The sequence below is a fragment of the Micromys minutus genome (assembly GCF_963924665.1).
Source record: "Micromys minutus genome assembly, chromosome: 1".
In the NCBI taxonomy this organism is placed as follows: domain Eukaryota; kingdom Metazoa; phylum Chordata; class Mammalia; order Rodentia; family Muridae; genus Micromys; species Micromys minutus.
In genome coordinates this window covers 58,161,005-58,181,367 of record NC_137969.1, presented here as the reverse complement: position 1 = coordinate 58,181,367, position 20,363 = coordinate 58,161,005, and the positions used below count along the sequence as shown (strand labels likewise).

Here is a 20,363-nt window from a genome sequence, read left to right as displayed (position 1 = left end):
CGGGCCTTGTAAAGGTCTGAGTGGTGATTTCTGATTATGTTTTTTTTTTTTTTTTTTTTAAATTCTGTCTTCAGAGACTATGTTTATCTTTTCTACCAGGAAAAAAAAGTTGGAATAACATGAATAACCAGATTGAACTTGGTCAAAATGTTGTGTCAAGAGAGATTTGTTTTTTTTTGTGAGCGTTATAGGCACTACTTGAAAGAGTTGATGTGGGGCTTGGTTGGGAAAGCAGCTGTTGGAAGGGCAGAGTGCTTCTCTGTCTCAGTAGGACATCTCCTAAGATTGGGTTTCCTTGGTGTTAAGGGAAGGGTGTGGACAAAGGTCGTGAGAAGCTCATACCAGCTCTCCTGATTTGGACCCTACCTCCAGAGTCCTAAATTACCAGAACCCCACCTTCAGAGTCCTGGATAATCAGAACCCCACCTTCAGAGTCCTGGATAATCAGAACCCCACCTTCAGAGTCCTGGATAATCAGAACCCCACCTTCAGAGTCCTGGATAATCAGAACTTCACCTCCAGAGTCCTGGATTATCAGAACCCCACGTTCAGAGTCCTGGATAATCAGAACCCCACCTTCAGAGTCCTGGATAATCAGAACCCCACCTTCAGAGTCCTGGATAATCAGAACCCCACCTTCAGAGTCCTGGATAATTAGAACCCCACCTTCAGAGTCCTGGATAATCAGAACTCCACCTTCAGAGTCCTGGATAATCAGGACCTTTTTTACTTTGCTGCTGCTGCAATGAAACACCACGGCTGAGACCAAGTGTAGAAGGAAGTGTTTATTTTGTGCTCATGGTCCTCATGGAATAAGAGTCTGCCATTTTCACAGTGAGGAAACATGCAATAAGCAGCAAGCATGGTGGGTAGGAAAGCCGAAGGCTCATACCTCACAATCAGGAAACAGTGAACTCAAGATGGCAAGAGTCTTTCAACTTTCAAGGCTTGCCACCTGAGACAACTTCCTCTGGTCCTTGCTTCTCCTTTAAAGGATGAAAACTCTGTTCCTAGCACCCACACGTTAGCTCACAACCATTCGTATCTCTAGTTTTAGGAGATCCATTGGCTTCTCTTTGCCTGCGAGTGCACCAAGCACACACATGGTGTAAATAAACACAGACCAACCACTCATGTGTAAAATTAAGTCTTTAAATAATGATACAGTGGATGTTGATAAAGGGAGATAGCCCACACCACTCTCTGGCCTTCAACACAGACTTATGGGGTGCATACACCTGTGCACACACGTGTACAAGTATGCATCCACCCACAACCATGAACACAAAATTAAGTTGCCGAGTCAGTAGTCTGGAACTGTGGGTCTTCACTTGGGGTTCTGATTAGGAAGAGTACAGGAAAGACGTTCTGAGAGATCCTCACAGCTCCCATAGCTGTGAGCTTGTCTTTCACTTCACACCAGCCTGGCAGCTCCATTAGTGCCAATCACTCTCAGGCCCTGTGAGTTGGCAACTGGGATCTCAATAGACATCTGTGCCTTACCTATGCACTGCCTTTAGAACCCAAACATCACATAAAAGGTCCTGTAATCCTGCCCCAGTTTAGTGGTTTGGATGAAGATGTTCCCTGTAAGCTCTGTTGTTTGAATACTTGGTCCCAAATTAGTGGCACACTTTTCAGAGAGGTGTAGGGAGTGTGGCCTTGTTGGTGTCTTCACAGGTCAAAAGAGTGCATTGGGTCCCCTAGAACTGGAGTTACAGATGGTGGTAAACCACCATGAGGGTTCTTGGGACAGAAGCTGGGTTCTCTACAAGAGCAGTAAATGCTATTAACCACCAGGCCATCTCTCCAGCCCTTTTGCTAAGTGAACCTGGAACTTACTGACAGACTAGACTGGTTTGCCACTGAGGCCCTGGCATCCTCCTGTTCTGATCTCCTGGTTTGGGGGTTAGAGTGAAGCAGTAGACCCAGCTTTTACATGGGTGCTGAACTCAGGTCCTCAATACTTGGCCACTGAGTACTTTCCCCACTGAGCTATTGCTCCCACCTCAAGTTCAAGTCTATGTAGAATGTTTTATGAGAGGCACCACTTGTCCATTTGATTCACTGACAATGACAGTAACCCGAACCCACAGCCCCTTAGAGTTGAAGTTGGGAAGCTAGGGACTGTACGGCACTCAACCCCCCATGGTACCGGACTTTACATTTCTACCCCCGACAGCACTGTTTAGAAAGCTAGCACAGCAGAGCAAGGTAACCCATGCAGATGGTTTTCATATCAAGTCTTCCCCCTCTGCAGTCGGTGAATAGTGTACAAATGTACCAGGAGAGTCCTGTGGACGGCCAGGCTTGGGCTAAGCTGTAAAGTGCCAGACTGGCCATGTATGCAGCAGAGCACTAGCATCTTCAGCAGTCAAGGGCCCATGTGCATGGTGACCGGTTCATCATCCATGTTCAGAGTCGCTTCTCTGGCCTTTCTCCTCGCTTTCAGCTGCCCGCTTCTAAAGGCCATTTCAGCTTTCTGGGCTGTAGCACACTCCAATGACATTTGTCCCTTCGGTCAGCAAGGATATAAGACGATAAGCTAAGTTAGATTAAAATCTCTTCGTCTTTGCTTCTTCTTATATGTGTGTGTAATGAACTTGTGTGTATATGTGTATTCACACATATATACAAATGTTCATACAGACACATGTATACATATGTACAAATATACATATATACACGCGTGTGTGAGCATGTGTGTGCATGTGTCTGTATGTGTGCTTGTATGTGTTTAAGCATCTTGCTTTGGGGATCTCTGCCTTCTGAGATTAGAAGTGCAGGTGGAGTGCCATGCCCCTTTGCATATGCATGGTTCTATGCATCTGGACTCTTCGTCTCTCTCTTAGGGTGGCAGGTCCTCTCAGCACCGTGCCATCTCCTCAGTCTCCTTTCCTTGTTTTTCTTCTATTCTTTTCTCACCATCCATTCTCCAGGGACCAAGGCAAGTTAACATTTGCAGCCTGCACCTGCACTTGCTCTCAGACACCACACTAGTTGCTTTCTATGCATGGAATTATTTTCTCTCTATCATAATCTTAGGGCGAAGATACCCTCTTTGTCCCTTCTATGGTTGTATGTCTGGGAGACCTTACCCAGTTTCTTTGTACCTATAAGCAACAGTGATGGAGGCTAGTCTGACCCCGGGGTCCTCTCGGGGCTTATTGTGCATTGTCTAACTTCTCTATCCTTTGGGTATTTTTATTAGGTGTGGGGCGTGGAACATTGGTACCCGTGACCTTCCAGGAGAGGTGGGGAATCTTGCCGGGAAGTGAAGGGAATTTGGCATTTATGAGTGCACATAATCATGTGCCTTATTCATGAAACAGAGCTCCCCTCTTTATCCCTCACCATCTGTATCACACCTGGACATGCTGAGTACTTTCCAGAAACAGAAGATTCAATTATTTTCTTATAATCTTGCCTCCCAGAGGACGCACTGGAGGAGAATGTTCTTTTACAGAGATCAGTTGCACTTTTAAAGGCATCTTAATTTGGGGAGTTGGAGACAGCCAGACTGTTAATTGATTACCTTGTTTCTTGACCTGCTAATTGAGACTTGGTCTTTGTTCACATGGCCCCTAGGCAAGTGCTGGCTGAGGTTGTGTGCCTTGATCTATGCTTGCCAAAATCAGATGCTGTGGTGTGTGGAGTTCACAGTCTGGCAGAGTACCCAGAGGTGTCATGTGGATGCTGTTATAGAAGAGTGGGCCATCACCCCACCCCCACCACAAGAGACTGTTAGTGCCTATTCTCCGGCCACAGTTTTGCTCTCTTGCATGCCTCTACTTTAGTGACCCCAACATTTAAGATTCTTTTCAAAAGCATGGGGACCTGAGGGCTAGGGAGATGACTTGAAGGATAATAGCACTCGATATTCAAGGATAAGGACCTGAGGTTGAGTTCCCAGCATCTGAAGGAGAAGCCAGGCACACTTGTGTATGCATGCGACCCTGGTCCTGTGGAGGATGGAGACAGGAGAACCACTGGGACTGCTGGCTGCCAGCCTCGCTCTGGAGTCAGAGAAGACTCTGTGTCAAAGGAAGCAGATAGTGATAAGACAGGACACCTACCATTCCCTTCTGGGCTCCATGTGTGCAGCGACCCTTATACCCATGTACATGTACAGAGCACACAGACACCACACATACACCACATGTGTATCTGCACATACCTTCAGAAGTTTTTTTTTTTTAAGGAAATCTGTGTAAGTTTTGAATATTAGATAATGTCAAATAAAGTACTCTCAAGTGAGTGTTTGGCAGGGATGAGTTGACTCCTTGGGACAAGTCTTTCTGGACTAGATGAAGGAGGGAATGTGTCTTACAGATCAACTGGAGAAAGGGGATGCGTCATGTGGATCTTAACTGAAGAGAGGACAAGTGTCATGTGGATTTGAACTACCTTTTTTTTTTCTTTCTCAGAGAGATGAGGGCTATCATGTAGAGACAGTTACTAAAATGACCTCTGATCCCACCCACCTTTGGGAGTGTTTTGTATCTCCTGCACCCTGAGCAACAGGAAGTTCCCTCCCTCCATTCCCTTGACTCTGAGTTCCTAGGTGGAAGAGCAGCCAGCTGCCCAGATTCACCTGCACAGGTCCATGACCAGTCATCAGGAAGTTAATATTTATTTCTGCTTTGCAAAGGGATGATAAGAAAATCTCAGGTTTGTATTGTGGTTTTGTTTCTCAGATGGGAATTATAGTCCTCTCCTCTTTCTCTCCCTGTATATCTGTCTCTCTGTCTCTGTCTCTGTCTCTGTCTCTGTCTCTCTCTTTGTGTGTGTGTGTGCATGCGTGTATGCGCTAGTGTGCTCTCTCCTGTGCACATGTGGAAGCCAGGGGAGAACATATCCTTTCCTTCCTTTCCATTTTATGTCTTATTCCACTGAGGCAGAGCATCTCACTAAACCCAGTACTCAAATTCTTTGGGTATGCCAGCATCTAGGAAACCCCAGAGATCTTTCTCTCTTTCCTGTTATAGGCACTGGGGTAACAGGCCTGTGTAGGAACAACCCAACATATTCTATTGGTGCTGGGAGATAAATTCCTGGTTCCTATGTTTTCATAGCAAGCTCTCTTGCCTGCTGAGCTATCTCAGTCTACTTTGCTTTGAGGACCAAAATGGAGAACATATCTAAGGCACAGAGTACAGGGCTTAAACCTCAACAAATAGTTGTAAGCAAATAATACTTAAGGGTATTTGATCATGCTCATATGTGGAGTCCCTTCCTCCCTCCCTCTTTCTTTTTGTCCCCTTCATTTTTTAAATAGCATGTGAGCTGTAGACTCTTAAGAATTGGTGACCAGATTATATATGTTATATAGAGCATTTAAACAGAACAATCACTATTGAAAAAGCAAGACCCCCCCCCACTGGTGTTTTTGGACAGTGAATTCAGGACATAATCATGCTGACTTGGGACGGTGTCTTTGACTAGGCAGCTGTGTCAGAATGGAGAGAGACATCAGAGTAATTCACAGGGAAGAGTTACTAGGAGATAGATAAGACACTCCCAGAAATGAGAGGGTGGCCAGGATTGGCTCCACCCTTTGTTCCTTTGCCTCAGTTTCCTCTCTAGGCTTCTTCAGATTTGGTTAAGCCCTGATTTTCTGCCCGTTTGCTCAAGATACTCTTGTCTCTGAAGTTAAAGCATCAGAAGTCAAGTTGGAATTACGTGGTCTCTGGTCTTGCAGCGTCTTCCTCCGTAGACAGAAGGAAGACCACAATGGCCACGCCATAGTATTTACTCCTTGCGAATTTCCCCCAAAGCCACAGAGCCTGAAGTGCCTGGGTTCAATTCTTCTGAACGTTTTTTTTTTTTTTTTTTTTTTTAAACACAATCATGACAGCCTGGCTGAATGCCTGTGTATTTTACTAAGAAGCTGGTGAGCTTATTTGATTTAGCTCATGTGAGAAGTTTAATTATTTTTTTCCTTCGTTTCTTCACTGGCAGTACATGTACCTAGTAGAATCATGCTTTGTTCGGGTAACCCCCTTTGAGCCCTCTGCATAGCCTATGGCAGCATCGATGGCCAGGGGTTTCTTGAGGCGCCTGTATAGACCATGTGTTTCATATTAAGTGGGCAAATAATCTCTTCAGCTGAAAACCTTTCAGTAACTTCAAGGTTAAAACAGACTGTACTTCTGGGTACCAAACAGATCAAGTCGTACTCCCAGGTTGGTTTCCATTAGAGTGCCCCTCCTGCCCTCTGGTAAACATTCTAGTTGGATTATATAAGACCATTTTATGCTTGTATACAAATGTACGTTGAGTATATTTCCTCCCCTCATTGGCTTAATATGGAAAATAAGTGCATATATTTTGGCAAATTTATTCTCTGATTATTTTAAACATATACTTGATGATACAGATGTTCACGAAGCTGTTGGGTGCTTATTACATGTTGGGTGATATGGGCCTTTGTTTTCAATATTACTTAATTCTTATAATGGCCTTTTTGGAAATAGGCATTTTTTTAAAAGATGGACTTTTATTTTTATTTGCGAGTTTGTGCCATGCATATGTGTATGTGTGTGTTTGTGTATGTGCACATGTATGTGAGTGTCCAGGGAGGCCAGAGAGGGTGCTGGATCTCTGGGATGTAGAGCTATCCATTGTTGTGCTGAGGGCCCAGCTCCAGTGCCCTGCAAGAATAGCAAGACTCTCAGACACCGAGCTACACCTCCACATCCATGTCTTTGTTGTTTCTTATTCAGAGATGAGGAGCTGAAGCTTTGGTCATCATAAGCAACAGAAGAACTTTCTGCCTCCAGATACCAGAGTTCCCCAGGCCATGAAGAAGTGAGGGTTAGGATCTCTGGCTGGTCCCTCCAGCTCGCTCCATCATAGATGCAAGCTCAGCTTCTCATCCTCCTGCCTTCCTGGAGTCTAGCCCAGGGTTAGACATAGTGGGGTTGAGAACTGCCTGCCCACAGAGGACTTGGAAGGAGCTGCAGCAAGGATTTTCAGCTGCCTGAGGATACCCAGAAGCAGCTGTGGGGACTTCTTCCTTGTATATCTACTAGTTGTTTGGTCCCAAGAGACTCTGGGGATCTTGGGAACCTAAGCCTCTTCTGGGGTAGGCTCTGGGACTCAGCTTTTTTGTTAGTGGTCACAGCTGGGAGGAAGTGGGAAAATACCAGGCTCACTCAAGTGTGGCCTGAGCTCTGCAGCCTTGTGACTTGAGGTCAAATAGCTGATTCAACTGAGGTAGCCTCTCCTGATCGGGGTTACAAGGTGCCTGCTAATACTGGGGCTTTTTTGATACAGAACATCAATACAGAAGAGTGTGGTGCACCTTAATGTGTTTTGCACAGAGCTTTATTTTATGAATGTGCAAATTCCCCCTCTTTCCCTTCCTCCTTCTCTGCCTCTCCCCCCTTCCCTTCCTTCCTCACCCTCCCTCTTTTTCTCCCTCCCAACCCTTCTCTCTCTCTCTTCCCTCTTTCTCTCCTTTCCTTCCATCCCTCTATTTCTCTTCCTCCCCCTCCCTTTTTCCCTCTTTCTCTCCCTCCCTCCTTCCATTTTTTCCTTTCTTCATTCCCTCCCTCCTTTCCCCCTTTCCTTCCTTCCTTCCTTCCTTCCTTCCTTCCTTTCTTCTTTCCTTCCTTCCTTCCTTCGTTCCATCTACTCTCCCTTCCTCCCTCCCCTCCTTTCTTCTTTGTGCTTGTGATCAACCCAGCTCTTGCTGCATGCTTGGTCATTGTTAAGCCACTGACAGGTAGCCCAGCCTTTGAAGTAGGGTCTTTTTCACATAACTGTGGCTGGCCTGGAATTGTTGTAGCTCAGGTTGGTCCCATATTCAAGATCCTTTGCCTCCTGAGTGTACAAATGACCTTTTTCAGTGAAAAGCTTGGCCCTTTAGATGAGGCAAAGGTGACCATTACTTTTTGCTGACCGACTGGCACAGTATCCAGCTCTCACCGGTTCTGAGTTCCCCTGGCTACTCTTCAGAGACTCTAATAGTTTGCCAGGCTTTTACTGCTTCCAGGATAAAAAAAAAAAAAGATGTCTGAGGCCAGACCACAGGCTCTCAACCCTCTAAAGCAGAGCTCTCACCCTTCCTAATGCTGCAGCCCTTTAATACAGTTCCTCATATTGGGTGACCCCCCAACCATAAAATGATTTTGTTGTTTCCTCATAACCGTGAGTTTGCTACTGTTATGAATCATAATGTAAATACCCGATATGCAGGATATCTGATATGGGACCCCAAAGGGACCGAGATCCATAGGTTGAGAACTGCTGATCTATAGTCTACCTATAATAGCTTCTAGCTGTAGAAGGTCAGTCATATCTTCTACTCCAACACATGACATTCACCGAAAGCAGTCACCACAAATGTGAAATCACAGTGGTCCCAGCCAAACACTGTCTTGAGAGCCAGGCGTTGCTCAGTGACTCAGTCCTGTCACTGTTTATGAAGCCATCTCTTTCCTTGGCAGAAGATTCAAGTCACAGGAGGGACAGGAATCACACAGAATCTTCCCCTCAGCCGAGTGAGCTCCATTACAGACCGGAGCTGAAGGTGGCTGCGTACTCTCGCACTAATTTTTTTCTGGGATAAGTCTTAAAAATGGAAAATGGGAGATCAGCATTCCAGGGGTGAAAGGCAGGAGGCTGCTGACAGCTCCTCTGTTCCATACAGGCAAGCCTGCTGCTTGTCCCATCTGATGACGTGGTTGTTGCCCCACGTAACGGAAAGCCGGGACGATCTTGGCATTGCGCGCTGCTGCAGTGTGTCTCCACACAGCAGGCGGCTTCACGTGCGCCTGGCAACAGCTTGTCTGTATATATTCTATATCCTATCTTCCCCGAGTGTTTATTCTGAACGTCTAAGTCCCAAGCAGAAAACTGTCCCTGACAGTTTAGATGACATGTGCTCTTGCAGGGTGATAGGTGTACGTTTTCTCAACACAAGAGAAAGATGTTTTCCTAACAAGGCTGGCAGCAGAAGACCATCTGTTCTGGGGACTGGAGGTTTGTTTTCATGGGGTCGCCAGATGGATGAAGATGTGGAACCTACCAGTTCACCCGAAGCCTGGCAGGATCAGCCGTGTGTGCTGGGTGAGATGAATCAGGTCATTGGCTTCCTGTGACAGGGCCAGTGGGTGAGAACCTAGTTGACTTCAGAGATCAGACAATGGCATAGATGTTTGGGGACTGTGGCCATTGGTGTGCATGTGCAAATAACAGCAGGCAAATGTAATCGTGTTTGCACACTGGGTTTGCAGCACTGCCTAAAATAACAAATCCCTATCTTGCCATCCATAGATATGTGGATATATAAGTGGATGTATAGACACATGTGTATTTACATACAATATAATGCTAAATATAGCTGAGTGGCCAGTGTGTTGGCTTTCAGCTCTTACTTGAATGTTTGGGATAAGGGTAGGTTAAAATCATCTCTATAAACAGCAGGTAGGCTGGTCACCATTTAAGCCAGGGGATATTTTCTTCTGAGGGAGTGGCTAGCCATACTTGTTAAATTTCTTTTTCTTTTAATATGCACGAGTGTTTTGTCTACACATATGTTCATGTACCATGTGTGTGTGTTGTGACCTTGGAGGTCAGAAGAAGGCACTGGATTTTGTGGAACTGGAATTAATAATCAGTGTTAGTTGGCAGGGTGCTGGGAACTGAACCCGGGTCCTCTGAAAGAGCAGCAAATGCTCTTCCCTTGAGTGCCATCTCCCCAGCCCTGCCCTTCTAAGGACTTTAGGCCCAGCTTTCACACACACTGAGGACAGGAATGGACACCTCTGTCTTGGAGAGGGGCTACATCCTGTGCCTCCTCTTTGTAGTAAAGCTGGATCTTTCCCCACAGATTTTGAAATGTTTATTTACCCAAGCATCTGGGCGGCTGGTTGTCAGCATTAGATGAGGAAGGAGATGGGGTCATGGCTGTCTTTAAGATTCTTCTGTGTCCACTGATGTGGTTTTAGGTTTTGAAGTTAAACAGTGGGGTCAAGGACATGAAAATTCAGTTAAAGCCCACTGGCAGTTCTCTGCAGACTTTATGCTGAGCCTTAGGTCTGCTTTTTATGATATTACAAGATGGTACTCTAGAGGTTTTGCTTTCTGGTGTGAATTCGTGATTTGTACTTATTTTTATGGCTTGTGAAGAACAGATGGAATCCTGTTAGTGTTTCATCAAGGCACTGAAGCATCGAAGTATTACATTATTATTTGTTTTGAGTATAAGATTTGTTGTTGTTCTGTTTTACAAAACAGATTATTCAGGGTGCTGGATTTTCAGGAGAGCTACTCAGTGGTTAAACCTGTTGCTCTTGGAGAGGAGGCAGGCTCTCTGCACCCACATCAGGTGAACTGCAACTGCCAGTAGCTCCAGCTCAGAGGATTTGACACCCTCTTCTGGCCTCCTCGGGTACCTGAACAAATCTGTCATACATACACATGCACATACATAGACGTAAAAAGAAACCTTAAAAATATATTATCCACATCAAAACCCAGAAGTACCTTCTGTTTTAGTTGATTTGATCTAAAATGTTTGTGGTGCTGGGGATAAAACCCAGGGCCTCGGACATGCTAGGTGAGTGCGTCATCACTGAACCATCTGTTCAGTCTTTGTACAGTCTAAATACATCATGCATGTGGTTATTAATTTGAAAGACACAAAAATCTTATTCTAATTCATGTGTGAGTTTGTGTGTGTGTGTGTGTGAGAATGTGTGTTTGTGTTTATTTGTGGGTGTGTGAGTGTGTGTATTTTTTCTATGTATTTTTGTGTGAGTGTGTTTATTTATGCGTGTGAGTATGTGTGTGTGTGTGAGTGTGTGTTTGTGTGTTTCACATCAGCTATGACCGTGCCATGTATGGCATGTATATAAAGGCCCATCTGACTTTAAGTGGGCTCAGAAGGACCTGAACTCAGGTCATCACACTTATGTGGGGAGTGTTTTACTTTCTGAGCACTATACCCAGCCCAGAGGCAATATTGTGACACCCAGTGAATTCACAACCTAGGACAGGAGGCAGGACAGGGAGTTGTCTGAGAGAATGTAGAAACCAATGATAGAGACATCCCTGAGAACTGTGAGGATCCGAGTCTGCTCTGCCATGGTCAGCTGCGTGCTACTGGGCAAGCTTCCTAACGGAACTTGTGCAGAGACAACAACCAAGATCCCAACGAGGAAGTTTCCGTGACAATGAAATGAGTCAGTCCATGGGAAGTGCTCAGAGCAGTGCTTGGCACAGAATGAGGGGCCGGTGATTATCTGGAGCCCTGTTTTCTCCCAGGATTCTGTGGGCAAAGAGAGCTTATAGTATGTGCAGAGTACCAACCCCCCACTAGAGTTCTGACTTTGTAGCTCTGAGTGAGCGGAGCTTGGGATTCTGCAACAACAATAGGCACCCTGGACATTTTTGGAGGAGGATGTGCATAAGTCTTGTTTGGAGGACCGCTACTCTGCCAAAGGCACAAGTGACACCAGAATGGGGGAGTCGGTCACTGTTTGGAGAGAAACTTCATAGTAAAGGTCATCTGTGCATTATACTTATGGTAAGGTCGATAGGCAGATGGAAAGAAAAGCAGATGTGCAGAGACACAGCTCTGATCAGCACAGGTAGAGGGGGAGCTTCTTGTTCCCACATCTCTGGGGTAGGTGGTAGGGGAAAACTATAGGTGATGAATTTACTGAGAGCAATGTCTCCAGAACACCAAGGCATCCTTGGTGGTTGGTATTAAGTGTCAGTTTGACACGGTGTATGTAGAGTCACCTGGAAAAGGAGCCTCCTCAATTGTCTGGATTATGTTTATTGCCATGGGAGGACCCATCTTAATTGCGGGTGGGTCCTTTGCCTGGGAAGGGGATTCTGAATTGTATAAAATGGAGAAAGGGAGCAGAGCATTAGCACGCAATGCCCATCCCTCTCCGTGTCTGGATGCTCAGGCCTGCTATTGTTGCCATTACTTCCCTACTGTCATGGACCATACCCCATACTGTGAGTCAGAGTAAACCTTTCCCCCTTACGTTGTTTTTTTTTTTTTTTCAGAGTATTTTCTCATAGCAACAGGAAAGGAAGTCAAGACGCCCAACTCATCAAAGATTGCAGTTAGTGAGTAGGTCACGCCCCTCGCTGGTGTGGCCAATTGGATGGAATCAAACATTGGTGAGAACTTAAACTTCCCAGTTAGATGTCCATAGCCATGATGGGGGCAGTTCCCATCCGGTGACCCGGCCGTTGTATAAGAATGCTGGTAACCTGTGCTGAGCATTTCTAAGAATAGCTCTGGTGCTGATGAAAAGGGGGTGTTTTCTGACATCAAAATGAGTTAAACAGGAGGCCATGGGGCAGCTTCTTCCTTCCAGGAATATCTTCTAAATCTGAAAGGCTTTGCACATCTGAGATGTTTAGATATTTTGGATTTCTTAGATTGGATATTTGAATGTCTTGGGAGTGAAGTAAGCAATGTCTCAGCCACACACCCCAAAGGAAAAAAGTATCTTAGAGATACACATACCGTCTTTTTTGTTGGTTTAGACACAGTTATGGGTATCCAGTGGAAGGAAATATCCCCACAGTACGGATAAATAAGCAAAGGCTGGTTGGATGAGTGATATTTCTTTTTATAGTGCTTTAGACAAAGGCCACCGCCAAGTACAAAAGAACAGGAAGGAGTTTCCAGACGAAAGTGGCTCCCACAATGCTTTGGGGCACAAGGATGTTTTATGGAAAATGGTGATGCACTGGATCACATGATCCAGAAGGAGGACTTCTTTGGACAAGCTTGTTGCTGATGTGCAGTTTTTAGGTAGACAAAGTGAAGGGATTAGCAGGGAGCCAGAGCTGGCCGTAGGGCACACGACTGCAGTCTTGGCTCTTGGGAAACAGAGGCAGGAGGATCAAGAAATCAAAGCCAACCTTAGCTGTATAGTGAGTTTGGGGGTAGTCTAGGCTACATGGGACCCTGTCACAAAATCACCCCCAAATGTAATTGAAACAGATCCATTGATGAATATATCTCGTGATCAGTCTCCCCCAATGCCTTTGTTTTCTTTAAAAATTATAATTCTTTTAAAAAAGATAACATTTATCACGGCATAACAGAAACTGGAGTGCTATAAAAAATGAGTTTGTGATCCCCACTGGATCCCACTACGATGGGAAAGCCCCTGCCTTGGGCATCCTCCTCAGCAAGGTACCACCTTTCAGCAAAGCCTTGGCACTTGGCTCAGGAGACAAGTACTATTTTGTTCTTGTCTTGTCCTTACTGCTAATGGAGACTTGCTTAAAGAGTCATTAGTATCTCTGAGCAGCACCTGCTACCCCTTGAGGGCTGGCAGCCTGAAGGTGATCACCAAAAGGCTTCTGAATACTGCTAAGAAAAATCTGAACAGCAGGGTCCTGAGGGTGGCCAGGTTCTTTGAAACACAGCAGGTAAGGTGAGTATCTGAGAGACACTAACATCAAAACCAACCACAGCTTGGATACGTCTATAAATTCTCCTCATCTGCTAAGCAAATGCGAAATTATAGCAGAACTCACACATGGGCAGGAGTTAAAATCAGGACTTGGAGAAATGGCTTAGGGGTTAAGAGCTCATATTGCTCTTGCAGAGGACCTGGGTTCATTTCTCAGTGCCCATAAATAGTCTACATGCAACCTGTGTTAGCTCCAGGTCAAGATGGATCAGAGGCCCCTTTATGACAGGTACACACACACACACACACACACACACACACACACACACACACGCAGGAACAACACAATGAGTTCAAATTCAAGACCAGTTTACAGCATGAAACCTTCCCTCCAAACTGAACGATCCACAAGTAACTGGGAATGGATTCATGAACAGATATATTCAGGACTCTGATATATTCAGGGGTCAATTTTCTTATTTTTGTTTGCTGTGTCTTTTACATCCTATGGGTCCCCTCTCCCTTTTTCTTTATGCAAAGAGAGAAAGGAGTGAATCGAATAATTACCGAGGGAACTTTCTCCTGCAGCGCTGACTTCTCTGGGCTTTGTCTCCAAAGTTTGAGCCAGTCTGGGAGAATGAATGTGAGTTTTATCCCTGGAAACAGAGACCAGCTGTCTGATGCCGGCTTCTCTTTCCTGTTTGATTGGCAAGGCTTTCTGTCTTGCTCCCATTAGAGAAGAAATACTGTTTAGATTTCGACACGAGATATCGCCGTCGGAATAAACAGTGCAGTTCTCATGATAAAGTAGATTTTTAAGATGAAAGGTTTATTTAAACCTTCTAGTGAAGCACATTCCACTTGAATTCCGAGACACTCCTACAGGAAACAAATTTTATCAACTTAATTTTGCTATTTTCCAAGCTTTTCCTCTTGCACACATAGCCCCAGTGGCGGCCTTGATTTACCTAGTGTTACCTTAACACTAGGGGTTGAAAAGAGGTGCGCTTAGGGGAGGGCTGAGTACTGGGGGTGACCGGCAGAGGGCGCTCAAAGACTAGGCACTGTGGGAAGGCTAAGAGCCTGCTAAAGCTAAACACAACCACCTTTTAAAATTTTTATCAATTCTTTGATGGTTTCATACATTTTGATTATATTCACTCTCAATTCTTCCTATAACTCATCCTAGATTCACCATCCTCCATAACCCCACCCCTCCAACTTTTTCCTTTTCTTTAAAGAAAATATTTCAGTTTGTGCTATGCATGTACTCCTGGATGAGGGATCCAATGGACCCCTGCCCTTTTCTTTTCCCACAATCATCAAATCCATGTTCCACAATTTCTGCCTCATAGTGATTTAAGAACACCTAATTTCCAATATGAAATGAGTGTAGATTGGTGATTTGCAGGTTTAGTTAATTATGAGTTGTTTTTAGCCACCTAGGCCCTTGTTGGTTGTCTTTAAATTAACTTATTAATTGGTGGTTGATAAGGTGTACAGCATACCAGCTGTTAAGTCACCAGAACTTGATTAAGTGACTTACCTTTTAGTTACTTATTTGGAAAGGCAACAGGAAGGAAGAAGGCCTTGAACATCCGCCGTTAAAGCGATAAAAGGATGCTGCGCATGGTATGCAGTTCTCCCAGCCTAAGTAAAATCGAGTTCCGGGCTCCGTGGACTGTGGCCTCCATTAAAAGTTTCAGTTGTGTGATTGTGGGCGAGCTGTTCTGAAAGCATAGATGTTTTTTTCCCCTCCTAGGCGCTAAAGCTGTTTCTGCCTTCTTGTTTTATTTGGTAACTATGCTGCGATTACATATAGTTTGTGGGTAAACGTATTATAAGTTGTACATAAGTTTTATGGCTTTGTATTAAGAAACCTTAGTTAAAGGAAAACATACAGAGATTCCAGCAAGGATCCTGCCCTCAGAGCCCCCTCGGCAGGCTTTCCCCGTGACTCGCTGAGGGCAGGAAGAACTTGAGGAACACGGGAGCATGGGACTCAACCCCAACAATTTGAGAAAAACAAATGCTGCTCTCTTGGGTATTGTCAAGAGAACTCATTAGTTTCCATCAGGCAAATATTAACTAATGAAATTATTAATTTATTAAGGTAGAATTAATGAAAATAAAAGGGGACTTACCGCTCCAGTAGAACATATATACAAAGACATTTCAGAATCCACATTGTGACCTTAGCCTCCCTCCACTACCCTTCTTCCCCCTGCCATGTTTTTCCATTCCTTCCTTGTTTATTTTCCTTTTTGCTTTTCTTTATCTCTTTCCCACACCCCTCCCACTTCTACTCTTCCTATTCCTTTCCCCTCCCCCTCTCTCTTCCCCACCCCAACTTTCCCCTACACCCCTTTCCTCCCTTCTCTTCTCTTTCTGGTCTTCCTCCCTTTCCGTTCTTCCCTTCCCATCTCTCTCCACCCCTTTCTTGGGTGTACTTTAGTCTATAAAACATCACCCCCTGAGGTTACACACAGGGCTTTGAGAGGTACAAGAGGCTCTAATTGCCCAAGCCCACCAAGAGAATGACAATGACATCTCAAGGGGGGCGGGCACACTACATCTCACTGCTGTGTTTCAGCCACTTTGTGACTCACAGGCTGCCTTCTGCTCGGGTCACCAGAGGAGACAAAAGCAACCACGTTAGGGCTAGATGATGTCCTGTTGTCCTCTCTGAAGGGGAAGGGGAAGAACAAAGACTTCAAGAATTTCACAGCCCGGGGAAGAGAGCCCAACGGTTTGGAGCAGAGATTTCTTTCTGGGCTTCTGGGTTGAGCTCTTCTGCATGTGAGGCTCGGCAACCCTGTGCTTATGGATTTCAGCCCTCTTCCCACCCACCGGCAGCCCGCTGAGTAGTGTAAAGGCTGAGTAGTGTAAAGGCTGAGTAGTGTAAAGGCGTGGCTGGAGCTTGTGAGCCTCTGCTCGAATAGTCACTGACATTCGTACACAGGCACGGTTACATGGCACAATGTTACATCATCCGTCACTTTTTCATAGTTTACTAACATACTACTACACATGTGGTAGGCCCTGTGGAGGACTGAAAAGAGAAATGATGTGATATTGTCCAGATCTCAGTTTTGTGTCTAGGAACATGCGTTTTAGGGGCATGTGCTTAGGCTTGACCTGGGGAAGCCTTGGGTAACCACTGAGCGTCCCTTCTCACTCTCCTCACTGTTTGTAAAGATAAGGTCTCTCACTGAACCCAGAGGCCAGCAGTTGGGTGTAATGGCTGACCAATGAGACAATGGGACTCTCTTGTCTGCCTCCAGGGGTCGTATCTGACACGTGGGCTGTCACACCTGGGTTTTTCACACCTGGTTAGGGATCTGAATATAGCACCTCAGGCTAACATGGAAAACACTTTGCCCATGGACCCAGCCACCCAGGCCTTAGATCTTTCTGCTTTCCAGTAGGAAGGCTCAGACTCAGGGCTTGGAGGTATTTGAGCCCTGTGAGCAACATATTTACAGAGACCTTTAGAAATGGTTCCAGCTCTCCACGCATTCGGGAAATAATACCATCTAAGTTGTGATGCCGTCACTAGGTCCCATAATAAGTCGTTTGGTGGTCTCATGGATTCAGGCCTTCACAACATGAATGGGCAGCAATTTTCCTTCATCATTTAGATTTAATTTTAAGCCCCTTTTCATTTCACCTCCTTATCTATTTTTAAGTTTGGGGGTTTTCACCTTGCTTTTAGGAGTCACACAGAGTAAGAATTCAATTTGGTGTGGCTGGCACCTATGCCAATGTGAGAGTGGGAAGGGTTAACATATCCCTCTGTTCCCCCATTTTCCCTTAGTTTCTTGTGGTGACCTAAACCCAAGGGAACCACACAGGTTTTCCCAGCTTTCCTGCCGATTACATTCCTGGTGGCTGAAGCAATGTTCTTAAAATGAAGGAGGCAAAAAGGCCAAATACTGTTCATGTGGACCCATCGGTTGCTTTAGCAAAATAAATGTTTCAGGAAAGGCAAGCCCCAGGTCTGAGGATGGCTGAGGTCAAGTGGCTCCACAGAGATCTGGCCAAGGCATTTGGGGTCAGGGATGCAGGTGGGCTCTGCCGGAGATGGATAACTGACAGGTCATTCCTTGGAGGTGATGTGGTCTGGCCCCAGGAAAGTTGCTGATTCCTCCCCCTTCTTCCACATGCATGCTTGTGGCTTACTTCTTAAAGTGCTGACTGGAGCCAAGTTCAGGTTTTTCTTCCTGCAAACCAATTACACCTTTCAGAAAGTTAAGAAGCCTCTGCACAGGGAGAGTGTAGATGGAAAATATTGTAACAAATATTATTGTCAAAAGTGGACAGAGGAAGGAGAGATCCTACTGTTTGCCACGTACCAGACAAATGCCGTGTTTACTCCTGGAAAACAGGCCGCACACCAGCCCATCACCATAGCTTACAAAGGGAGGAGCAGGATTTCCCAGGCTTCAAAAGTTACTAAATAGTGCAGAGCAAAGAAATCGTAAAAACCAAATAAAACCAAACTTTGGGTTTTTATTCTTCTCACGTTCAAGTTCTCAACCCTTTCTAGGTTAAGTCTTTCTGCTTTCTCCTCTGTAGGACCCTGTGTTCAGGCTTTGTCCAGATTGCTGCCTGAACTATTAAATGTCACCAGACATTTTATTCGTATTATTTACCATCATGACAAAATACTGGAGCATAAACGTTATTCTTATTTTACAGGTTGGAGAAGCTGAGGGCTCAAACTGTACTAAAAAGGGTGGTCCCAAGACTCACATCCTAGGTTGTCTCTCTTGAAAGAGAGTGTTGGTTTTTAGGTTTTAAGTAGTTATTCTAAATTCAACAAAATTAAGAATTAATTCAGATACAATGGACTTCCTATATTAAGTTTGCATTGCAATTTGTATGTGTGTTTGTATGTGTGTTTGCATGTGTATGTGTGTGTATATGAGTATGTATGCATATATATGTATGTATATATGTGTATATGCATGTGTATATGTGCATGTGTATATGTGTATGTATTTGTATATGTGTGCATATGTGTATATGTGTGTATGAATGTATATATGTGTATGTGTGCATGTGTGTTTGTGTATGTGTATGTATGTATATATGTGTATGTGCATTTGTATGTGTGTATGTGTTGAAGGCATGTATGTCCAGGTGTACATGTAGAAGCCAGATAATAATACATGTTACCTTCTTCAGCTGATCTCCACTTTATTTATTGAGGCGGGATATCTGACTGAACCCTAAGTTCTCTGATTTGGCTTGTCTATCTAGACAGCTTGCCCGAGGCATTCCACGTTTTAGCCTTCTAGGTTCTGGGATTACAGGTGAGCATCCACACCTACAGAAGTGTTATAGATCTGAATTCCAGTTCTTCTGCTTGCATGGCCAGGCCTTTATCAGTTGAGCCGTATCCCCAGACCTCCCACAGTACTTCTTAAAGGTTCAAAGAATTATCATCATATGATTGTCAGGAAGCCAGACAGGGAAAAGGCTGGGTACAAGCTGTCATCCCGTCTCTGTTTTATCTATTCCACCATCACAGAGCAGCAAATTATTACTTTCTAACTGTTCACATCTAGAACAGATGTGAACCTAACACATTAATTCTTCATAAATGCAAAGACAGATGGATAAGCCTGCTGGCTGCTTTTAGAGAGGATCTGGGCTCAGTTCTCAGCACCCACATGGCAGCTCACAAACATCTGTAACTCCAGATCGAGGGGATACCTTCTTTTGGCCTCCTCCTTCACTGAATGAACTGCATGCAAACAAAACACTCACATGTATTCTTTATAAAAATAAAGAAACTGCCATCTACCAATGGATGGATTCAAGAAAAACATGCTGAATGAGGCCAGAGGCAGAAAGGGTATAAAGGTTTTCATGTTTTTGAAGTAAATTCCTCCCCCCCACCAGTGACTGGCCTGGGCATCTCAGCTTCAGCTCTTACAAGCCCAGAGTATGCAGTGGAATTATTCAATTCAATTTCCCTTTGGTCAAGATCCACTTTCTAGGAGTCCATGATGCCTCTGGCACAAGGCTTAAATGCTAAAGATGCACAGTTTGCAAGGCTCTGCATGGTCCTCAAGGTCCTCTTAGGTTGTGGGGGAAATAGGTATCTAGCTTTAAGATTTCAAAGCAAGTATTTCTGGTATGTCCCCATAATTCACAGAACCAAATCCAAGGAGCTGATGTGTACAGCCAATCAGATACGGTGCTGGAATTTTCTCTTGACTCTGATGCCCAGACTTTCAGCCAACATCTCTATAAGGTGGCATGCTTCCTATGTTGCTAGGCAACATTATGAGGCAGAAATTAACCCTTTAAAAAGTATTTGGTCTGGGAGGAGCTAAAGTTTATGTCTTAAATGCCTGCTGAGGTCACAGAAACCCCCAAAAGAACCCCAAGTGCAAAACTGAGGCTCAAAACAATCCTTCCCATAAAACTGGGCAAAGATGGCAGCCATGTGTTGGTGCTAGAAACAGAGACCTGACTTTGAAATGAAAATCTTGGTGATTTTTAAGAAGCTGAAGAGTGCATACAATTTCAGACAGAGAATGTGAAGTATAAACATTATTAATGTTATTAAATAAGTCCCACAAAGCAAATATCTCATACTTTTCTCTCATATGCAGAAGCAGGGGCAGGGGAGGGGGAAAGAGGACGTGAAAGCACAGGAGGATTTTTATGGATCTGGAAGGGGGAAGTGGAAAGGTTAAAAGACTGAAAAATAGGAGTCATGTGATCAAAGTACATCATAAGCCTGTATGGACCACATCATTGCTTTGCATACTTGCATATGTTGACAAGATATTTTAAATGATAACATTTTAAACTTCAAAGCATAATATGTGTGTATATGAACAGTCATGTGTGTCTGCATGCTTGTGTAGGCCGGAAGAACAACGAGGCTCTGATGAGTGGGTGGTACTTGCTCTGACGAGGGGGTGGGGTAGGCTTTCAGATGGG

At 44.7% G+C, this 20,363-nt stretch overlaps 1 protein-coding gene across 1 annotated transcript in view; it reads right to left on the bottom strand.

Moving 5' to 3' along the window:
* Positions 1-376: 376 nt before the first annotated feature.
* LOC308426623 (28S rRNA (cytosine-C(5))-methyltransferase-like) overlaps positions 377-20,363 on the bottom strand; it is a gene marked incomplete at both ends in the record, with an annotated part of 50,635 nt that continues 30,648 nt past the window's right edge. The window contains 1 exon segment of the mRNA XM_080924473.1: positions 377-759. Within this exon segment, the coding sequence (XP_080780599.1) occupies positions 377-759 (383 nt within the window).